This window comes from Gymnoscopelus microlampas (genome assembly GCF_963454915.1).
Source record: "Gymnoscopelus microlampas genome assembly, chromosome: 24".
Classification (NCBI taxonomy): domain Eukaryota; kingdom Metazoa; phylum Chordata; class Actinopteri; order Myctophiformes; family Myctophidae; genus Gymnoscopelus; species Gymnoscopelus microlampas.
The window spans coordinates 2,324,785-2,345,796 of record NC_139961.1 but is presented as its reverse complement, the minus strand read 5'-3'; the positions used below and the strand labels follow the sequence as shown (position 1 = coordinate 2,345,796).

General features: G+C 41.4%; 1 protein-coding gene across 2 annotated transcripts in view; it reads right to left on the bottom strand.

Moving 5' to 3' along the window:
• The window catches only part of LOC311041148 (glutaminase kidney isoform, mitochondrial-like), a 26,375-nt gene extending 5,691 nt beyond the window's left edge, over positions 1-20,684 (bottom strand). The window contains exons 1-13 of one of the 2 annotated variants that reach the window (XM_084051660.1): positions 20,343-20,684; positions 16,252-16,348; positions 15,281-15,399; positions 11,883-12,012; positions 11,682-11,761; positions 7,872-8,035; positions 7,163-7,221; positions 5,913-5,945; positions 5,459-5,517; positions 4,867-4,933; positions 3,718-3,768; positions 2,526-2,702; positions 383-514 (exon numbers count right to left, since the gene is read on the bottom strand). In XM_084051660.1, the coding sequence (XP_083907786.1) occupies positions 383-514; positions 2,526-2,702; positions 3,718-3,768; positions 4,867-4,933; positions 5,459-5,517; positions 5,913-5,945; positions 7,163-7,221; positions 7,872-8,035; positions 11,682-11,761; positions 11,883-12,012; positions 15,281-15,399; positions 16,252-16,348; positions 20,343-20,560 (1,386 nt within the window). In that variant the 5' untranslated portion in view covers positions 20,561-20,684. The remainder of the gene's footprint in view (positions 1-382; positions 515-2,525; positions 2,703-3,717; positions 3,769-4,866; positions 4,934-5,458; positions 5,518-5,912; positions 5,946-7,162; positions 7,222-7,871; positions 8,036-11,681; positions 11,762-11,882; positions 12,013-15,280; positions 15,400-16,251; positions 16,349-20,342) is intronic. The other variant, XM_084051661.1, reaches the window with a different exon arrangement.
• Positions 20,685-21,012: the final 328 nt, after the last annotated feature.

The window sequence follows — 21,012 nt, the reverse complement described above, 5'->3', positions numbered from 1 at the left end:
CGTTTTGGTATTCCCCCGTTGTTGTGTGCAGTGGATTAAATAGAATCACTTCTCGGTTATTGCATCGTCTATTTCTCACTTCAAATGTTTTCAAAAACATTGTTGAGAGCAACGTTTAGTTGTAAAGGACATGGTGTGTTTGTTTACATGGCTGTCATGTTGGATAAAGCATAAAACCAAGCAGCGCAGGTTGGCATGAGCAGGTGTTCTGAGTCTTTGATTACACAGCGGTCCGTTATAGAGCTCATCGGTCATTATCCAGAAATAATGACCGATGACTGACCAATCAGAATCGAGCATTCAACCAAGCCGTGTAATAAAATATAATATAACACAATACAATACAATAATATGATATAACATGTAAATATGTAGGTCGTACCGTGCAGAACTGTATTCCTCTCACGCTGTTCCCCAGTTTGTCCAGCGGGGGGCTCCAACACATGATGCCCATCACGTTAGGGACCACCAGCAGAATGCCTCCTGCCACGCCCGACTTAGCAGGAAGACCCACCTGATGGACAGACAGACAGAAAGAGAGACAGACAGACAGACAGGCAGGCAGACAGGCAGGCAGACAGACAGACAGACAGACAGACAGACAGACAGGCAGGCAGGCAGGCAGGCAGGCAGGCAGACAGACAGACAGACAGACAGACAGACAGACAGACAGACAGACAGACAGACAGACAGACAGACAGGCAGGCAGGCAGGCAGGCAGACAGACAGACAGACAGACAGACAGGGAAAAGAGGTCAAACCACTGCTTAAATCCGATTCTACAAATGTCTTGTTTTGTGAAAAACTAAGCGTTGCTATAATATTAGTGGTTCTCTAACTTTTCCATGTCAAGGACCCCCAAAATTATATGTATTTGGCCACGGACCCCCATCTCAAAATGTGTTGTTCCAGGGACCCCCCAGAAGCAAAGATTTGAGTTAAAAATGTCCACTTGAAAAAAAAGAAAAAAAAATTCAAAGACTTTCATTTTCAAGATTTAGAAAAAAATAGCAGATCTACAAGCTCATAGCGTGGCACGAAGTGACGCGCTATGAGCTTGTAGATCTGCAATTTTTTTAACAGCCAAAGTATAAAATGACACAGATGCTTTACCGGTTTTATTGGGTTAACCGCCGTTGTTCATTATGTCTCTATGTCCTTGTTTTACGTGCACACAGGGTATCTGCACATTCATAAAGTGACACTTAAAGGACTTTTAAAGACCTTTTGAACACCTCTGAAATGACTGAATACAGCTGGTAGTGACGCCGCTGATCAACACACGTTGAAAGGCTAGGATCAAGATACCAAGGATTCGTCAGTGATGTCACTGTTATGCAACAAGGAAGTAGCACGGACGTACGCCATTATGTTCGAAGCTGGTTATAAAGATACCAAGGATTCATCAGTGATGTCACTGACATGTGAAAAAGAAAATACAGGAATACAAAAATATGGGTTACAAAATTGTGGGATAAAAATTATATTAAAAAATAAATTGTTACAATGGAATTATGTCATTGAATAAGGACTCTACGATATATGTGAAACAACGATGGAAAAAATAACTTGGCAATGACATAAGTGATGAAGTGTGGTCGGACTCATGGGAAACACAATCAACGACTACTAACTCCTTGAGACCTGGAGAGACTTTTGCGGGAAAAACCAAATCCGCTTCTTTATCACCCCCAAACAGAAGTCTAAACAAACTGGAAACCAGCTAGACTGCTGGAGGGAATGTGGAGATACTATGGTTGACCATGCACATGTCTTTTGGTCTTGTCCTGCAATTCAACCTTTCTGGGAGGAGGTAGCAACACTTATCTCAGAGATTCTAGGTTTCAGTGTTAATACTACATTTGAATCTTTGTATCTTGGACAAACCCCGGATGGACTGAGTCAGAATGACTCTTACTTGTTTAAGATTCTACTTGCAGCAAGCAAAAAAGCTATTACAAAGAACTGGTTGCAGACAAACTGCCCTACTATGGGACTATTTATCAGTACTGTGAGACAATTGCATCTCTTAGAGCAGATGACCTACTCTTTGAGGCTCCAAAAGGAGCTGGGTGAAAAAAGATGGGGGAAGTGGCTGGACTATTTAGATAGCGAGCCAGATCCTTGATGATGGTTGTATCCTCCCTGTGATATATTGTACTTTGTATTTGATCTTAAAATACTGTCAACATGTTTCAGTCTTATTATTATTACTAGTACCAAATGTCCCATGACCTCTATTATTTATGTATTTATTTATTTATTTGTTCCTGTTCTGTTTTTGTTTTTTACCTGTATGTTTTATTTTTACTGCTGTTTTTTCTGTTTTTTTGTACTATTTGATTTTATGTATTGTCTGATAAAACTTCTGAAAATAAAGAGTTAAAAAAACAAAAAAAACAACAAATTGTGTCGTGAACCTAACATCGTGATTTGAATCGTATCGTGAGTTGAGTGAATCGTTACATGGCTATTCCACAGTATTAATAGTAATTTAGTAATAGTAATAGAGTAATAATACTCACATGGAAGGCGAACTGTCCAGAGAAGTCGTACATGCCACAGGAATGCATTAAACTCAGGGTGTTTCGCACGGCCTCAGGACCCAGCACGCGCTCTCCTGTGATTGGACAGAATCCTCCGTTGGCCAGGGTTGCGGCCATGACACTGGCGCTCTCACACGTCACCTCGATGGAACACAACTAACACACACACACATGCACACACACACACACACACAGGCGTGCACACACGCACGCACGCACTCACACACACACACACACACACCCACCCACCCACACACACACACACACACACACACACACACACACACACACACACACACACACACACAAATTAACCCATTAATTCAGGGGTCTTCAACGTTTTCAGGCCAAGGACCCCCTAGCTGAGAGAGAGATGAAGCAGGGACCCCCTCTATGTTGTATAAAATTGCGTTTCAAATTAAACTTCTTTTCTTTTTAACTTGGTCTGCTCTTTTTTTCCCTCTACACCTATACCTCTTTGCCAAAAATAGCCGATCTACAAGCTCACAACGCCTCGCAGCGCGAGGCGTTGTGAGCTTGTAGATCGGTTATTAAAGTTCTGCTCAGAAAAGGGATGCTAGGGTTCAAGTGGTTAAGGTAAAAAAAACGGGCCGTAGCCCCAAAATGGCGGATCACAGTTGGAATGTTGTCGTTCCCATGGATACACATACCTCCGCCAACCCTCAGGACTATTTTTTTTGTTTTTTTTTGGACACAAATGTCACTTCCACTGTGTTTCAAATATCATGGGATTGAGGTAATTACTCTGGCAAAGGGATAGAAAACTATGTTTAATATCTTGGCAATCAATGCGTTAACAAATACAAATGTATTCAAAGTTTTTCAAAAGTAGCAGATGTACAAGCTTGCAGTGCAGCGCAAAGTGCCGCGCTGTGAGCTTGTAGATCTGCTGTTTTTGAATAGCCAACGTATACAATATGGATAAAGGGGTTAAAATGATTTGTTGCTATGTTAATATGTATATCTAACATCTAAAAATGACACAGATGCTTTACCGGTTTTCAATGGTTGAATGAGAACGTTTTCTGTATTTTATAGATCAGTCGGTTCATCTTAATATTCAGGGCTTTGGTTTCAGGTCAAACAGGAAGTGAGGTGTGGTCGTGTCGGGTTCACTTCCAGGTCAAACAGGAAGTGAGGTCGTGTTTACCTGGAAGTAAAAGTCCAGGATGGAGGTCATGTCCGTTCCCTCCGGAAAACACTGGAAGATAAAAACAATAATAATAATAATAATAATGACATAAAACATGTTTAAAAGTTCATAAATGTGTGTTTTAGTAGATTATGTCTCTGTTGTAACATTGTGTCTCAGCAGTAACTTTTAAATTGTTGGAAAGACTTTATTTACATTTGAACCCTTTAAGACCTGAGGACCCGATTCTACAAATGTCTTCTAAATCCTAACAGTTTTCTGAAAAACGTATGTTTCTATAATATCAGTGGTTCTCAAACTTTTTCATGTCAAGGACCCCCCATCTCAATATATGTTATTCCAGGGAGGGACCCCCAGAAGCAAAGATTTCAGTTGAACATTTTTGCTTACAAAAATGTGTATTTAAAGATTCGCACAGAATTTTCAAACATTTAAAAAAAATAGCAGATCAACAAGCTCATATTGTGGCGCGAAGTGACGCGCTATGAGCTTGTATATCTACTATTTATTTTTTAAATCGTCACACACACACACACACACACACACACACACACACACACACACACACACACACACACACACACACACACACACACACACACACTAATTTATCTAGCTAAATCTAAAATGACTCAGATCCTTTCCTGTATTAGTGAGTTAGAAGGAGAAATGTACCAGGGGATCTAACACTCATGTCTGTCATCATGTTTGTTTGTTTACACATTATCTTCTCCATTAATACGTTGGATTCATGTCATGTCATGTGTTTTCAGACTTTTAACCACTTAAACCCTCAATACTTAGTAAACTTGACCTTTGGCTCTGTACTTAGTCTGCTCTTTTCTCCAACAAACCTCTTTGCTGAAAATAGCCGGTCTACAATGTTGTGGCTAAAGTTAGAAATCCTCCGGGATGCTAGGGTTCAAGCATCCCGGAGGAAAAAAGAGAAGAAAAGTTCCCATCACAGTCACTGGTGTGACTATTGTCCTGTCAGACCTCTGATTAGTGTTGCTGACCGCTCTAGATCTGACCTCGCTCCACATGCTACGTTTGTGACGCTCACCGTCGGTTGACCCTCTAGACATTTTAATATAGGATAATAATAATAATGCTAATAATAATATAAATGCTAATAGTAATATTTACTTTCTTCTCTTTCAGGTAATATCCGATGGCAAAGTTTCTGTCTCCTGATTCTCTCTCTGACTGGAACCTGAGAAAGAGACCAGAAATGATGTGAGTACATACGGTGTGTGTGTGTGTGTGTGTGTGTGTGTGTGTGTGTGTGTGTGTGTGTGTGTGTGTGTGTGTGTGTGTGTGTGTGTGTGTGTGTGTGTGTGTGCGTGTGTGTGCGCGCGCGCAAGTGTTTTTTGTGCGTCTGTGTGTGCTTGTGTCACCAAGTGTCCCCACAAGTACAGTATCATTTGGGAACCATTTTCCCAGGTTTTCACAAGAGAAATGGTTGTTTTTATGGTTAGTTGCTCACACCGAAAACAGCTGATCTACAAGCTCACAACGTGTCGTGCTGCGACGCGTTGTGAGCTTGTAGATCAGCTGTTTTCGGCTTTGGTTAAAAAAAGTGGCGATAATGTGATATTAATGCATGCATACAATTGTGGTGTGTGTGTGTGTGTGTGTGTGTGTGTGTGTGTGTGTGTGTGTGTGTGTGTGTGTGTGTGTGTGTGCGTGCGTGCGTGCGTGCGTGCGTGCGTGCGTGCGTGTGTGTTACAATACTTACGTTGCGTTACTGAATCCAACATATTCATTTCCGGCCAGTTTGTTCATAAAGTTCATCACCTACAATAGAACATATTTATTATTTTGATAAACCAAAGTAAACGTTAAATCACACAGAGTATACAGTGATTTGATTAACTATAATGATTGTTGTCGGACAGAAACATTGTATCTCCGCATCTTAACTGTTTATGTTTTTATTTTTCATAAATTAATGCCATGATTCATACAATATAGCGTCTCACAAAAGTAGTGAAAACAGCCGATCTACAAGCTCATAACGCGTCGCGATGCGATGAGCTTCGCGCTATGAGCTTGTAGATCTGCTATTTTCACCAAAACGATTTTTTAAATAATAATAATTAAAAAGGGAAGATCCACAGTTGATTTTATTCACATTATTATTAATAGAACTAATAATAATAATAATAATAATAGGTCTTATTAACACTTACATAGTCAAATTTCTCTGCGTTGCTGGCTCCTTGCTGAAACACAGAAATAAATAAATAAATAAATGAATAATTTGCATGTGCGTGTGTGTGTGCGTGTGTGCGTGCGTGTGTGCGTGTGCGCGCGCGTGTGTGCGTATCCCCATCAACGCACTGCTGACACAACACCCTCAAACTAACACACACATCCTGTTTGCGACCAAGGAAGCTTATTTAAGGACGAGACACGGGACGTCATCGTCTCTATCCAGCTAATTCCAGCCGGCTGATTGGTCTCCCTGGGTGTCAGTCTGCGGCCGGGGGAGGTCCATACAGTATAATCAAGCTTTACTGGAGAGATGAGGCGTACGGCATGGGTCTCTACACAGGGGCAATTCTTTCAACATGAAACGCTGCATTCAGGCACTCGAGTGGTGCAGTGGTAAAGCCACTGCACCACCACCACGGAGGTTGTGGGTTCGAATCCACCGCGGTGCATCCGGCTTTGTCGGGCGTCTACACGAACACAATAGTCCATATTCACACGGCGGCCACTTTGGAATTTAACATTGCGTTGCTGTGGCAACTGGGGTGGCATTTCATTGACTTAATGGCAATATGGCCGCCGTGTGAATATGGTCTATAGGCCCGGGGTTCGGGGGAGGGAAGCCGGGCATGGAGGAGGAGGAGGAGGAGGAGGAGGGTGATAATGGTCACACCTACAGGCTGGGGGGAGTGTTGGGTGGGAGGAGGAGGACGAAGGCTCTACGCCCTCCCGGTGGAGGCTCCTCACTGTCAGGTGAGTCAGTAGGATACGACAGCAGTGACAACACAGACATGTGTGTGGAGAGGAATTCATTTGCAAAACGACTAAACTGGGGAGAAAAAGGGGTGAAAAATAATTGCCTTTGTCCGTGTTCACCGTCAACGTCCTGATTGGTCAGGTCCGTCAACAAAGTGATTGGTCAAGCTTCACGTGACACATGGCTATAAACACATTATAAACACATATCGATGACAAAATGTATCAAAGGCGCCGCTACCTTCACACAGGGTGTGATTTTTTTTGTAAATGAATGGCGTACTTCACCACTCTATGTCACACAGAAGTAGCAAAAATAGCCGATCTACAACTACTACTACTTGTAGATCTGATATTTTTGCTATTTTTCAATTGGAATCCTGAAAAGTAACATTTTAATTTGATTTCAAATGCATTTAGACAGATGTAGTTCTATGGATATATATTAGTATTGTTGTAGTTCTGTGTTTACCTTGATCAGTGACGTACACACAATGGCTCCTGCATTCACCATGGGGTTGTGAGGCTTATCTGTTCACACACACACACACACACACACACACACACACACACACACACACACACACACACACACACACACACACACACACACACACAAATGCACGCACGCACGCACGCACACACACACACACACACACACACACACACACACACACACACACACACACACACACACACACACACACACACACACACACACACACACACACACACACACACACACACACACACACACACAGTAGAACCAGTGATGATTGTAGCAGTAATAATATCAGTAGTATTAGTAACACTAGTAGCAGATGTAAACCAGTACAGTTCTCAAAGTGGGGTCATTGAGGGGGTCCCAGGGGGTCCCCAGACACATGATTGATAGTTAGGAACCAAATGGACCCTTATGGGTGTATAACTATAACTCTGAGAGTGTACACATGAAACCAAATGGACCCTTACAGGATGACACTACAGTGCAGATTAGGGGTCCCAGGGATCAAAATGCTATCACATGTGGGTCAGACTCCGCTGGATAATGTGTGTTCATTTGGGGGTCCTTGACATAAAAAGTGTTTGACAAATACTGCTTAATATTACTACTGTCAGACAGACAGACAGACAGACAGACAGACAGACAGACAGACAGACAGACAGACAGACAGACTTACCGTCCTCGTTAAGGAACAGCTTGTTGAACCTCAGTCCACTGGGTTCCTTCCCTATGAAGCGGTGAACGTACTCAGTGCCGTGGTCGTGGACGGCGATGGCGTACTTTAACGGCTTCACACACGACTGGAGACAGAACGGAACCTTAGTGTCTCCTACCGTGTGTCTGCAGGACACACACACACACACAGACACACACACACACACACACACACACACACACACACACACACACACACACACACACACACACACACACACACACACACACACACACACACACACACACACACACACACACACACACACACACACACACACACGGTAAATAATCACATATATAGAATGCAGAGACAGTGTACTGTAGTGCCTCAAGAATACCAAGTAAACAATTAACCTAGCATCTGTTTATTATATTTTTTCTAAAACATTTTTATCCCGCCATTTTTGTAACCCATTTCTTTCACCCGGTGGCAATTTCCTAAGTGATCCTGGGCGCTACACTAGCCCTACACCAGGCCTACACCAGGCCTACACTAGCCCTACACCAGGCCTACACCAGGCCTACACTAGCCCTACACCAGCCCTACACCAGCCCTACACTAGCCCTACACCAGCCCTAAACCAGCCCTACACCAGCCCTAAACCAGCCCTACACCAGCCCTACACCAGCCCTACACCAGCCCTACACCAGCCCTAAACCAGCCCTACACCAGCCCTACACTAGCCCTACACCAGCCCTAAACCAGCCCTACACCAGCCCTACACCAGCCCTAAACCAGCCCTACACCAGCCCTACACCAGCCCTACACCAGCCCTACACCAGCCCTAAACCAGCCCTACACCAGCCCTACACTAGCCCTACACCAGCCCTAAACCAGCCCTACACCAGCCCTACACCAGTCCCCCACAGCCTAGGGAGGCCAGGGCCGAGCTCATGCTTCCTTCAGTGCATGAGAGCCAACTGACCTTCTTGTCACCTGACAGGAGGGAGTTTCCCCGGAAGGACGTAGCGCGTGGAAGGAACACGTTATTCCAACCAGTTCCCTTCCCCTCCATCAGGCGCCCCGGCTGTCATGGGGGAGGCGGTATAGTGACCAGGATTACTACATGTTTTTGTGAGGGTATTAACTACCCTAGGAGACACGGGGAGAACATGCAAACTCCACACAGAGTAGACCCTTTCACCAACCCCACCTAACATCTGTTTAAACAATAAAATATCGAAATAATAAGAATCTGCACATTGAAACTATAGGATACCAGGTAAACAATGAACCTAGCAGGTGTTTAACATGCTATTTAAATGACTGGGTAGACTACAGTTTCATTAGTCATTAGTCAACACAGAGTGACTGAAACAGCTTTTAAAATCAGTTCTTTGACATTTAAATGTAACACGTTAGCGCAGTGGTTCTCAACCAGGGGTCCTTGAGGGGGGTTCCAGGGGGTCCCCAGCTAAATGATGGAGAGTTGGTAACCAAATGGACCCTTATAGATCGTTAACTCTTAACCTATTAACGTAACTCTAACCTCTCAGCGGTGCCATTCCTTAACGGTTCTCTGTAACAACTACTATATATACGGTATCAAGTAGGCAACAGGAAGGTTATTTTCAGGCCGGAATTGCAGTTCCCCACTGAAAATAGCCTGCATGGGGCTTTTATTCAGAAAACACAAATAATACCGACTCCCTCTGGAGCTACTGTCTTAACCATTAAAAACATGCAAATAACAGTATCCATGTATGTGCTGACAAGGCCTGAATAAAATGGTTCTGATATAAAATAACATAATATAATAAGTGTGTGTGTGTGTGTGTGTGCGCGTGTGTAATGTTACAAACAGCAGAAACAACAACAACACTGGACTAGTTTCAAACTACAAGGAGAGCTATCTTTCCTTCCTGCTGCAGATCACACCGTCTCTCATACAATATTATACAACAGGTAGTTCCGACCAAGCAATCTGATTGGTTGAAATAGCTTTCTAGCCGTGCTTCAAACCAGCATGATAGCACGGGCCTAATCACATTAATAAATCACTCTGCACTGCAGTCCGCGCCTGCTTAGACCATATATGGCACAGCTGTGCTGTGACGTCACGCTGTCCCACGGTAGGAAAACAAACAGAGAGTAGCCTGACCCACCGCCGCCACCGGAGAACAAACAGCTACGCAAAATGGACTATGTTGTTAATTTTGATTTATTTGGTGGACTTATGATCGAAAATAGCCGATCTACAAGTTCACACCGCGACGCGTTGTGAGCTTGTAGATCGGCTATTTTCGCCGTGCGATACCTTCGTACGACGGAGCATATAGCCTACTGGAATCAGTGGTGTTGTGCCTCAGCTGTGTTGTGCACAGGGACTATTTTGTCTCAGTCAAATAAACTCTTCTCTTTACAGGGAAACATAATAGCGAAACATTTTTATTATGAATTGCCCCACAATATGAATACATTTGGATGTGTTTTGTTGGTAACTGTTGTATAATCGCAATATTACACTCGAGGGTGTGCTTTACCTTATATTATTGGCACTTCAGTGATGCCGGCGGAACTCGTTCCTGACCGCATCACTGGCGTGCCAATAATGACGGTAAAGCACACCCTCTCGTGTAATATTGTTTAATTCAAACATGATGCAGTTGATATACAGTATTCACCTTTACAGTCAAAGTCAGATTACAGCTCCTTCCAACCAGACTCAATGTTTCTCTGTGGTTCCTAATACGTTTCCTCCTCATTGTCTGTCTGCACCATGACCACACTCCACTTACTGAACCTCTGTCACATAGTCTGAATGGCTGCTAATGCTATATTTATAAGGGAATGTACATGGCTAGGCACGACATAATAGTTGACCTATTGGTTAAGGACATAAGTTAATATGTTTCATCTTCTGCCAAAACGTATAAGCACTCCTGTGTTTCAACTGCCATGTTCATGCATGAAAATGATGCCTTTTCAGATGTTACAGATAAATGCACCAGATGATGTTGTTGTTGATGAGGACAGTAGAGAAGTGACCATCTTAGAGTTAGGTTGTACATTTGACCACAGCCTGGAAGAGGCATTCCTAACCAAGGTGCTTAACCCATTAAGACCTGGAACTGTGTCATTTTTAGATTTGAGCTACAAGGCATTATTTTACACTTTGGGCTATTCAAAAATAGCAGATATACAAGCTCATAGCGCGGCACCAAGTGCCGCGCTACGAGCTTGTAGATCTGCTATTTTTGAAAATTCGTGAAAATGTGTGCAAATCTTTGAATACATATATATTTAAAGCGAACATTTTTAACTCAAATCGTTGCTTCTGGGGGGGTCCCTGGAACAACATATTTTGATGAGGGTCCAAGGCCAAATACATATAATGTTGGGGGTCCTTGACACGAAAAAGATTGAGAACCACTGATATAGAAACATAAGTTTTTCAGAAAACTGTTGGGATTTAGGAGACATGTAGAATCGGCTTCAGGTCTCAATGGGTTAAGTACCAACGTCTTAAGGATGCTAGTATACAGCCTGGTTACATGTGTAAACCGCTTGTGTTCATATTTGGAAGCCTCGGTAATGTCCATAAACTAGTTGTGAGAGGCCTGCAGATTGCAGGAATGCCCAATAAACACAGAGATGATGAGACATTGGCTATATTCTGTTCAGTGTCTGCGATAATCGTCAGTCGCCATATTATGGAGGAGACGATGCTTCCTGTATCCTGAAACACTTGTTGTTGAGTTTTACCGTGTGTGTGTGTGTGTGTGTGTGTGTGTGTGTGTGTGTGTGTGTGTGTGTGTGTGTGTGTACCTCTGTCCATCCACGGTACACAGAGACACGGCCCACAAGTCGGGACTGAAGCGAGCCAGCTGAGGGATGTAGTCTGCTACCTGAAAAACAAACAATAAAAACACAAGTTAGTATAGGAATAGAATGATCCAAGTCATCCAAGTGTGTTTGTGTGTGTGTGTGTGTGTGTGTGTGTGTGTGTGTGTGTGTGTGTGTGTGTACCTGCCCTCCAGACATCTTCTTAGCGGTGGTGTGTAGTTCGTCGATGTGTGCGCAGAACGACAGGAAGTCTGGGATCACAAACTTCTTCCTGAAGGCCTGAGTTAACAACACTATGTTGCTCTGTACACACCTACACACACACGCGCACACACACACACACACACACACACACACACACACACACACACACACACACACACACACACACACACACACACACACACAGTTATATGACGCAATCTAAGATTCTGCTGGTGTCAGAAGCGATTAGGCTCTATTCAAGCGGATGGGTTTTTGGCCGAACTTTAAACTTGATTTTATTACCTTAATAAAAATTGTCATAAATACTATATGCTTCCAGTCGCTAGTTTAAAGTCTTCTTTCAATCACCATGACATGTGTTTTGGTAAATTATGGTCCCATTTATTTTTTAACATTGATGATTGAAGTAGGGTATGTTTCTAGGGTTTCTATTGGTTCTACCAAGTGAAGACCCGCCCTCGCTGTGGTTTAAGCCAATAGCATTCATTTCCGTTTGCATTTCGTATATCCGGATATCAAGCGGATATAGACAGATGGCGGATTTGAAATCGCTGCAAAACAGGCTGCATTTACGGTCTGTAGAAACCAATAGCGTGACGATGTCCATATGTTTTAATGGTCTGTGATTCTATATATAAATAGTGTTTATTTACAAACTGGCCTCAAAGTGAGACCAATCTGCCGGCTGGAATTGCCGGATAGAGAAAATGACGTCGGTGTCTCTTCCTTCATTTACCTTCCTTGAGTAAAGCTGCCTAGAAAACTAGGTGGACAGCTGGGCTCTTTAGTGTGTGTATAATAGGCATGTAACGATTCACTCAACTTACCATACCATTTCTCACGATGTTTTAAACCAGTGGTTTTCAACCAGTGGTCCGGGGACCACCAGTGGTCCTTGAGGGAGTTCCAGGGGGTCCCCAGCTAAATGATGGATAGGAACCAAATGGACCCTTATGTGTCTGTAACTCTGAGAGTGTACAAATGGAACCAAATGGACCCTTATGGGTCTGTAACTCTGAGAGTGTACAAATGGAACCAAATGGACCCTTATGGGTCCATTTGGTTCCATTTGTACACTCTCAGAGTTACATTAACATTGATTTTATAATATAAATTGGGGTCCCAGAGATAGAAATGCTATTAAATGGGGGTCTGTAGCCCCCATTTAATAGCATGTTAAACTGGGGGTCCTTGAAATTAAAATGGTTGAGAATCACTGCTAGAGCCGTGAAAATCGTCTCTTATTGGGGGTCCCTGGCATATATTTTCAAATGGGGGTCCCTGGGCTTATGTGTGTCAATTTGCGGGTCCTTGACGCAAAAAATGTTGAAAACCACTGTTTTAAACAACATTATTTTCCAGACAAATGACCGAAAAAACTTTTTTGTAATACTGTGTTTTCTCTTATCCTCTTTTCAATACAGTAGCAAATGACTGAGAACTCTATCAATTCTCTTACTAAGATCCTGTATTTTCTTTTGCACATGTCAGTGACATCACTGACGAATCCTTGGTATCTTTATAACCAGCTTCGAACATAATGGCGTACGTCCGTGCTACTTCCGTGTTGCATAACAGTGACATCACTGTCCAGTCCTTGGTATTATGATCCTAGCCTTATAACGTGGTGTTTAACAGCAGCGTCACTACACGCTGTGTTTAGATTGTTTTCACGCTCGCGCTAAAGAAACACTAAACAGGATTATTATTTCATGTCAACGTTCAAGTACAACTATCAGAAGAAGAAAACCAGGTAAAGTAATGAGTCACTCTGCAAGGTTAACTCCAGTTTTCCACCTGTTCAAAATGTTTCTTCTGGCTCTTTTTCACATCACGATTCACTTTATTAAATCCATTTAAATCGTCACCCGTTTGAATCCATTTAAATCGATTTAGGATCGTTACATGTCTGCTGTATAATATTATGTAGGTGTATAGTGCTGTTCAGTGTGTGTACTTTTTGAACCGGTGTCTATGTGTGTGTGTGTGTGTGTGTGTGTGTGTGTGTGTGTGTGTGTGTGTGTGTGTGTGTGTGTGTGTGTGTGTGTGTGTGTGTGTGTGTGTGTGTGTGTGTCAGGGGTCGCGCTGGGATTTTAATCTGCCGGTCCCAATGTCCGGAAGGATTCAATATCGGACATCTGACAAAAATAACGGTCATAATTATTTGTATGCATTAATGACAAGCAGGTGCGTAAATACAGCATAACACTTAGGCCTACAGCATTATATTTTGGATTGAGCTATTTGAACATGAACCATCATAATATACACATTTTATATAGCAGGGTCATCTTACACAAATACATTAATTACCTACATTACCATTTGCGCATGCTGCGTGCGTAATGGTTTCTCAATAATCAATTGCGTTTGAACGCATTTTCTAATCAAAGGGCACTGCACAAAATTGGGCATTTCAGATTAATCCTTCATAACGTGGCTCAGCTGACCTGTTAGGGCAATAAATATAGACCACTACTCACTCACAGGAGGTTATAGCGACTGTATAATTAGACAGTGGATGCCGTCCGTGCGTCTAGTTGGGACAGCCGTGGGAAAGTTGATGAGTTGTGAGAATCTTGTCGTCTCCTCATAGAGCTATTCAGTTCAAAGAGGTAACGTTTTAACGTGTCCACCTCATAGAGTTAAAAATAGGTCCACGATTATGATTAGTATTGTGAAGAGTATTTACGCATCTGTGTTAGATTTCATCTTCAGCAACTTGCCAACTTTACTCACAAGTGCCATTGTATTAGCCTAGTATCTGTGACATATTCTAACTAGTAATGATACAACTTGTGTGTGACTGGCTGTTAAATACACAACTTTATATAAAGTAACTTGTAACCTAGTACCTTCACAATAAAGTGTCTCCTATTTACCGCCCAATGCAGCACATTTTACACTGGTTATTATTAACAGGAAATAGGTGTAACGTAACAGCGTGTGACAAACTCTTTCTTTTCTACGTCTACGTCTCTCTCTCTCTCTCTCTCTCTCTCTCCCAGAAACACACGCACGCTGTTAAGAGAGAGAGAGAGAAAGAAAGAGCGAGAGAGAGAGAGAGAGAGAGAGAGAGAGAGAGAGAGAGAGAGAGAGAGAGAGAGAGAGAGAGAGAGAGAGAGAGAGAGAGAGAGAGAGAGAGAGAGAGAGAGCTTGCAAAGCAGAAGATTTGAAATGTGCCTAATTTTGCGGTGATAATTAATGAACAGCCGTGTCATTATCAACCGGTCAGGATGTCCGGAGAGATTTATTTTTTTCCGGTCTTTGTCATAAAAAAACGGTCAAAACCGGCAATAATCGGACTAACGCAACCTCTGGTGTGTGTGTGTGTGTGTGTGGTATAATGTGTGTACTTTTTAAACAGGTGTCTATCCAGCGCCCCATCAGAGGTGGTCTTCATGATGATCTTCAACATCTCCATGCACTCCTTCAGTCTGGGGTCTCCTGTACGCAGGCCTGTGGCTTTAAGAGCCTGTAACACACACACACACACACACACACACACACACACACACACACACACACACACACACCCACACCCACACCCACACCCACACACACACACACACACACACACACACACACACACACACACACACAGTGTTATGAGCAGGTATTCTATTATAGTACTTACGGTAGTAATAACTTATGAGCAGGTATTATATTATCAGGGGTGCACATACCTTTTCAGGTATAGTGCTCAGAAGAGCACCTGGAGAACCAAATAAATGGTCTGTGCGAGAAAAAAGGACGCTCTGCTTCCAAATTCCGCCACTTTTCGCCGTTTCTTTTTCTCACGCAGTTTGGTGAACCCCCCAAGGTCGGTGCCCTGTGCTGTGCTGCTTTTATCCGCCAGATTGGGACTTTCACGGTATATTTTGCACCATTACGGTGCGTTTAGCATCGGTGACGAGTGCCTCTAACAGCCGCTGCTGGCTGCGTGCAGCGTGCTGTGAGTCTGTGTGTCAGGATGCGAGGCAACACTCATACAATCACGTGCAGCATGCGTCCTCTACCCCTGCGCCTAATGGCTGTACATGGGGCCGACGCGTGCTTTAGCGTGATTGTGTGAGTGTGGCTTCAGGAAGTAAATTCCTAGCCTCGATCTCCAGGCTTTTATTTTTTATTTTTGCTAAAAAATAAAAGCTTGGAAATTCCTGTCCCAGCTGTTGGTACGCAAAAGCGCCTCACGTCGTCTGATGTGCCGTGCAATATTTATTTTGGGTGCGCGTGTGCACCTGCACACCTGTTATGTGCACCCCTGTATATTATAGTACTTACGGTAGTAATAACTTATGAGCAGGTATTATATTAAAGTACTTACGGTAGTGAACTTATGAGCAGGTATTCTGTCGGCTCCCTCAGCGATGGTGTAAAACAACAAGTCCTCTAGACTGGGTAGGATGCCTGTCTGTTTCCTCCTACACACACACACACACACACACACACACACACACACACACACACACACACACACACACACACACACACACACACACACACACACACACACACACACACACACACACACACACACACAGAGTTAGATGCTTGAAAAACAAATGATCACCTGTCTACTGTTCAGTGAGAGACACTGCTAGACAGACAGACAGACAGACAGACAGACAGACAGACAGACAGACAGACAGACAGACAGACACTGTTATGATTAAATAGGGTTTTATATAAAGCTCAATCTCTCTGGCAGGCAGGCATTACATCATGGGGGATTAAATCAATATTATAATATTATAATAATATATAATATATATTGTAGTGGAGTAAAAGTGTAATATAATATTGTCTGAGATGTAGTGGAGTAGAAGTAAAAGTATTGAAGTAAAAAATACCCAACGTTTTACTCAAGTACAGTACTTGAGTAAATGTACTTAGTTACTTTACACCACTGTTTAAAAAGTCCTCTCTCACACACCTCTGCCATGTGCACACCGGTAATTATCCCCCCTCATGCCTCAGGTCGCCCCCTGCTGTATTGTACGTGTTACAACACACAACATCTGTCCTAGCCTAGTTTATATAATCCATGACCTCCTGGAAATTCTGGAGACTGTGTGGTTATATAAATACTATTATAATATTACTATACAGATATAAATACATCTGTGTTCATTCTGTCTACTATGATGAAAAATGTTCTGTGGAATACCTTTTATCACTGACTAAATAAACACTGAGCTATGATGACTAAAACTATGACTAAATATATTGACAATTTCATCAACAAATAAAAACTAGACTAACATGTTAGGGAGGGATCCAGTAGAACTGAGACTAGCGGAGAAGAGATCCAGTAGAAATAACTGGATATAAGATATTTAACCCATTGAGACCTGAAGCCGATTCTACATGTCTCCTAAATCTCAACAGTATTCTGAAAAACGTATGTTTCTATATCAGCGGTGCTCAATCTTTTTCATGTCAAGGACCCCCAAAATGATATGTATTTGGCAAAAATGTATTCAAAATATGTTGTTCCAGGGACCCCCCAAAAACAGAGATTTGAGTTTAAAATGTTCGCTTTAAAAATATATATATTCAAAGATTTGCACACATTTTCACGATTTTTCAAAAATAGCAGATCTACAAGCTCATAGCTTGTATATCTGCTATTTTTGAATAGCCCAAAGTGTAAAATAATGCTTTATAGCTCGAATCTAAAAATGACACAGTTCCAGGTCTTAATGGGTTAAGATATTTAAGATATTTAATCAACTAAACTAACTACTAGACTAAAAGTAAAATATTTCAGATGACTAAAATATGACTAAAACTAAATGGAATTTTCTTCAAAAGACTTTGGGCCGTATTTAGCATGTCTTCGGTACCAGCTAGGTCTCATGACTTCACTTAAAGACTTGGAGGCGTGGCCAATGCTGTTCCGCTATTTTCTGGCCAATGCCAGCATTGGCCACGCCTCCAGGTCTTAAGTCATGAGGTCATAAGATCTGGTACTGAGAACGCGCGAAATAGGGCCCTATGTCTAAAAGTACATAAAAATGCGCTGCCAAAATTAACACTGAAATACATACTATGTAAATACTACTTTATTACTACTGGTATATAAATACATACAGATACTATATGTAAATACTATTACTAGTATTATTACTACTGATATATGAATACATACAGATACTACAGTATATGTAAATACTATTATTAATATTATTACTACTGATATATGAATACATACAGATACTATATGTAAATACTATTACTAGTATTATTACTACTGGTATATAAATACATACAGATACTACAGTATATGTAAATACTATTATTAGTATTATTACTACTGATATATGAATACATACAGATACTTACAACATCAAAGCGTGGAGAACAAACAACAAAGGAGACAAACAGTTAACAGTTATTGTTCAGTTATCTACAGTATATACAGAGCTCTATATTGTGATATTATTAGATTTTTCATTTAAAAAAAAAATCTTAAAAATAAATTAAAAAAATGAATTGAAAAAAACACGGTCTCCTCACGTATTAGAAGGAAAATAGCAGTATTTATAGTATTTAATAATAATTTAATAATATTATATTATAATATTATCCTCACGTATAGAAGGACAATATCAGTCACCAGAACCAATTACGGGCCGGTGTTTTCTGATGAATCTAACATGTTAAAAATAGAGTTTGAAGTTACAATGGGTTTGTATAGGAAGGGGGCGTGTCTGATCAAATTAATATCAAATATCTAAATACTGAATCAAGCAACTTAAAAACGGTCTGGGCAACTTAAAAACGGTCTGGGGGCGTGGCTGACAAAAGCCTGAGTAGACCATAAAATGACCCAAAGTTATTTTTTGAAAGTGAAATATCCCTTTAAGTATTAGTGTGACGCAACAGGGTCAGTCTGGTGATGTATTAATGGTCCAGGAACACGTTAGTGAGTCATAACAACACCTGCTGTTGCTGCTGCCTCTCTTTCTGCATCATTAACTCATTACCAAATAGACTGCGTGTTGCAAAACTCCTTTCTGTGTTTAAATCACTCACTGATTATTTCTGACAAAGATTTACAAACCCTCCCTCCGCTCACTCAGATCAGCTGACACAGGATACTTTGGCTATTCCAAGATAGCAGATCTATAAGCTCACTAACGAGCTTGTAGATCTGCCATTTTCTAAACATTAAGTTCTGATGTTATGTCCTTAGCACATGATATTTATAGATGGGGGTCCACAGCCAAATGCATATTCATTTGTGGGTCCTTGACATGAAAATGTTTGAGATCCACTTATGCAGAGCAATGGTTACTATCACAATATAGAGCTGGAACATTTATGTTTGTTTCAACCAGAAAACTAAACAAAAAAAACACCTAAACATTGTGGACAGCTGGTTATTTATCATAACTTTAAAATAATGGTTACAATAATAACCATTATTTTGCAACCCGTGATATGGTTACACTAATAACCATTATTTTTGGCTTTTTTTCTCCTACCAAAACATAAATAGAAAATAAAAACAAATGGAACATGCTGTGAAGTCTAAGTGTAGACATGATTAGAACATGCTCCAACATTTGACATTTTAAGGCCTAATATTTCTACAAATGCTACAAATTGCTACAGAAACATATCCAGTCATTTTAGGCATAAACAAGTTGAAGGTACATTTAGGTCTGATAATGATAACATTCATGTTCACATCATACTACATTACCATTATTATTATTATTTTAATGATACCATCACATCATGTATACTTTACATTACTTATTTATTATTATTATTATTATTATTATTATTATTATTATTATTATTATTATTACAATGATAACATTAATTTTAACATCATGTATATTTTAGCCTACATTATTTCACTTAATTTTCCAAAACATTCATTCCGTCTTTATTTGTTTTACGTTTTAAATTAAATTAAAAAGCCATTTTAACATTAATTTATTATTACAGGCACTCTGTATTCAAACATATAAATTACACTACAGATACCTTTAATATTCTAACTGAAATGATGTTTATATTGTGTCAATATCATTATCAACTAATGTAATATGTATCTATATTCAGTGAGTCATCATTATGTTAATTCTCTTATAATTATAACATTTAACTCATCATCTCTAGTCGTGAGGTTAGCACGGATAGCAGCTAAACCCCCCCACCGCGTTACACGCAACAAGGTGACCCGTAGAACCACGTAACAGAGCCTGCATTATAATAACTAGAGTATCATAGGTAACACATTTCCACGGGGTCACATTATGCCGGTTGGCAGCAGCTAGCCGCTAAAGCCCGGCGCGTTACACGCAACGCAGTGACCCGTAGAACCACGTCTCGTATACGTTGGCGCCCGCTCCGCGGTCACACATTTCCACGGGTCACACGTGTCGGCGTGTCACTCACTTCTCGGCGTCCTTGCCGGCGGTCGCCGCCGTCGCCGCATCCGTGTGTCCGCTCCCCGCGGCCCCCCCCTCTCCTCCGGTGCTCAGCGGTCTGCTGCGGACCCCCTCCCGGTGGGGGGTCGAGCCCCGGCGGACCCCCGCCGTCACGGACCACAACGAGCCCGAGGTTCGAGTCCCGAACGACGCGGCTGGAAGCCTCAACACCCTGAGATGGAACATGTTTAATATTCAACCTAAAAACACACACAACACAACCCTATGGATGTGATGCAGCCTGAATGTAATGATAATAATAACTATCTATATTAATAATAATAAGGAGAATATGTTGCTCTATGGATGGAACAACGTCTAGTAACGGTTTGATATGTTGACTCCTGAACTGAGGCTATAAGCCCCGCCTCCTCCACGCCCCCGTTACTTGTGTATTTAGTTATTCATGTATTTATTTATTTATGAACGTTTGTAGGCTAACATTGGTGGAAAAACTTTTATTTTTCACTTAAGCAAAAGTATACTGCAATGTAGAAATACTCTGTTACAAGTAAAAGTAGGCTACCAGTATTCAAAATTTACTTTAAAAGTACAAAAGTATTGGTATCAAAATATACTTTAATATTTAAGCATTAAAAGTAAAAGTAGTCATTAGCACAATGTCCCATAGTTTCCAA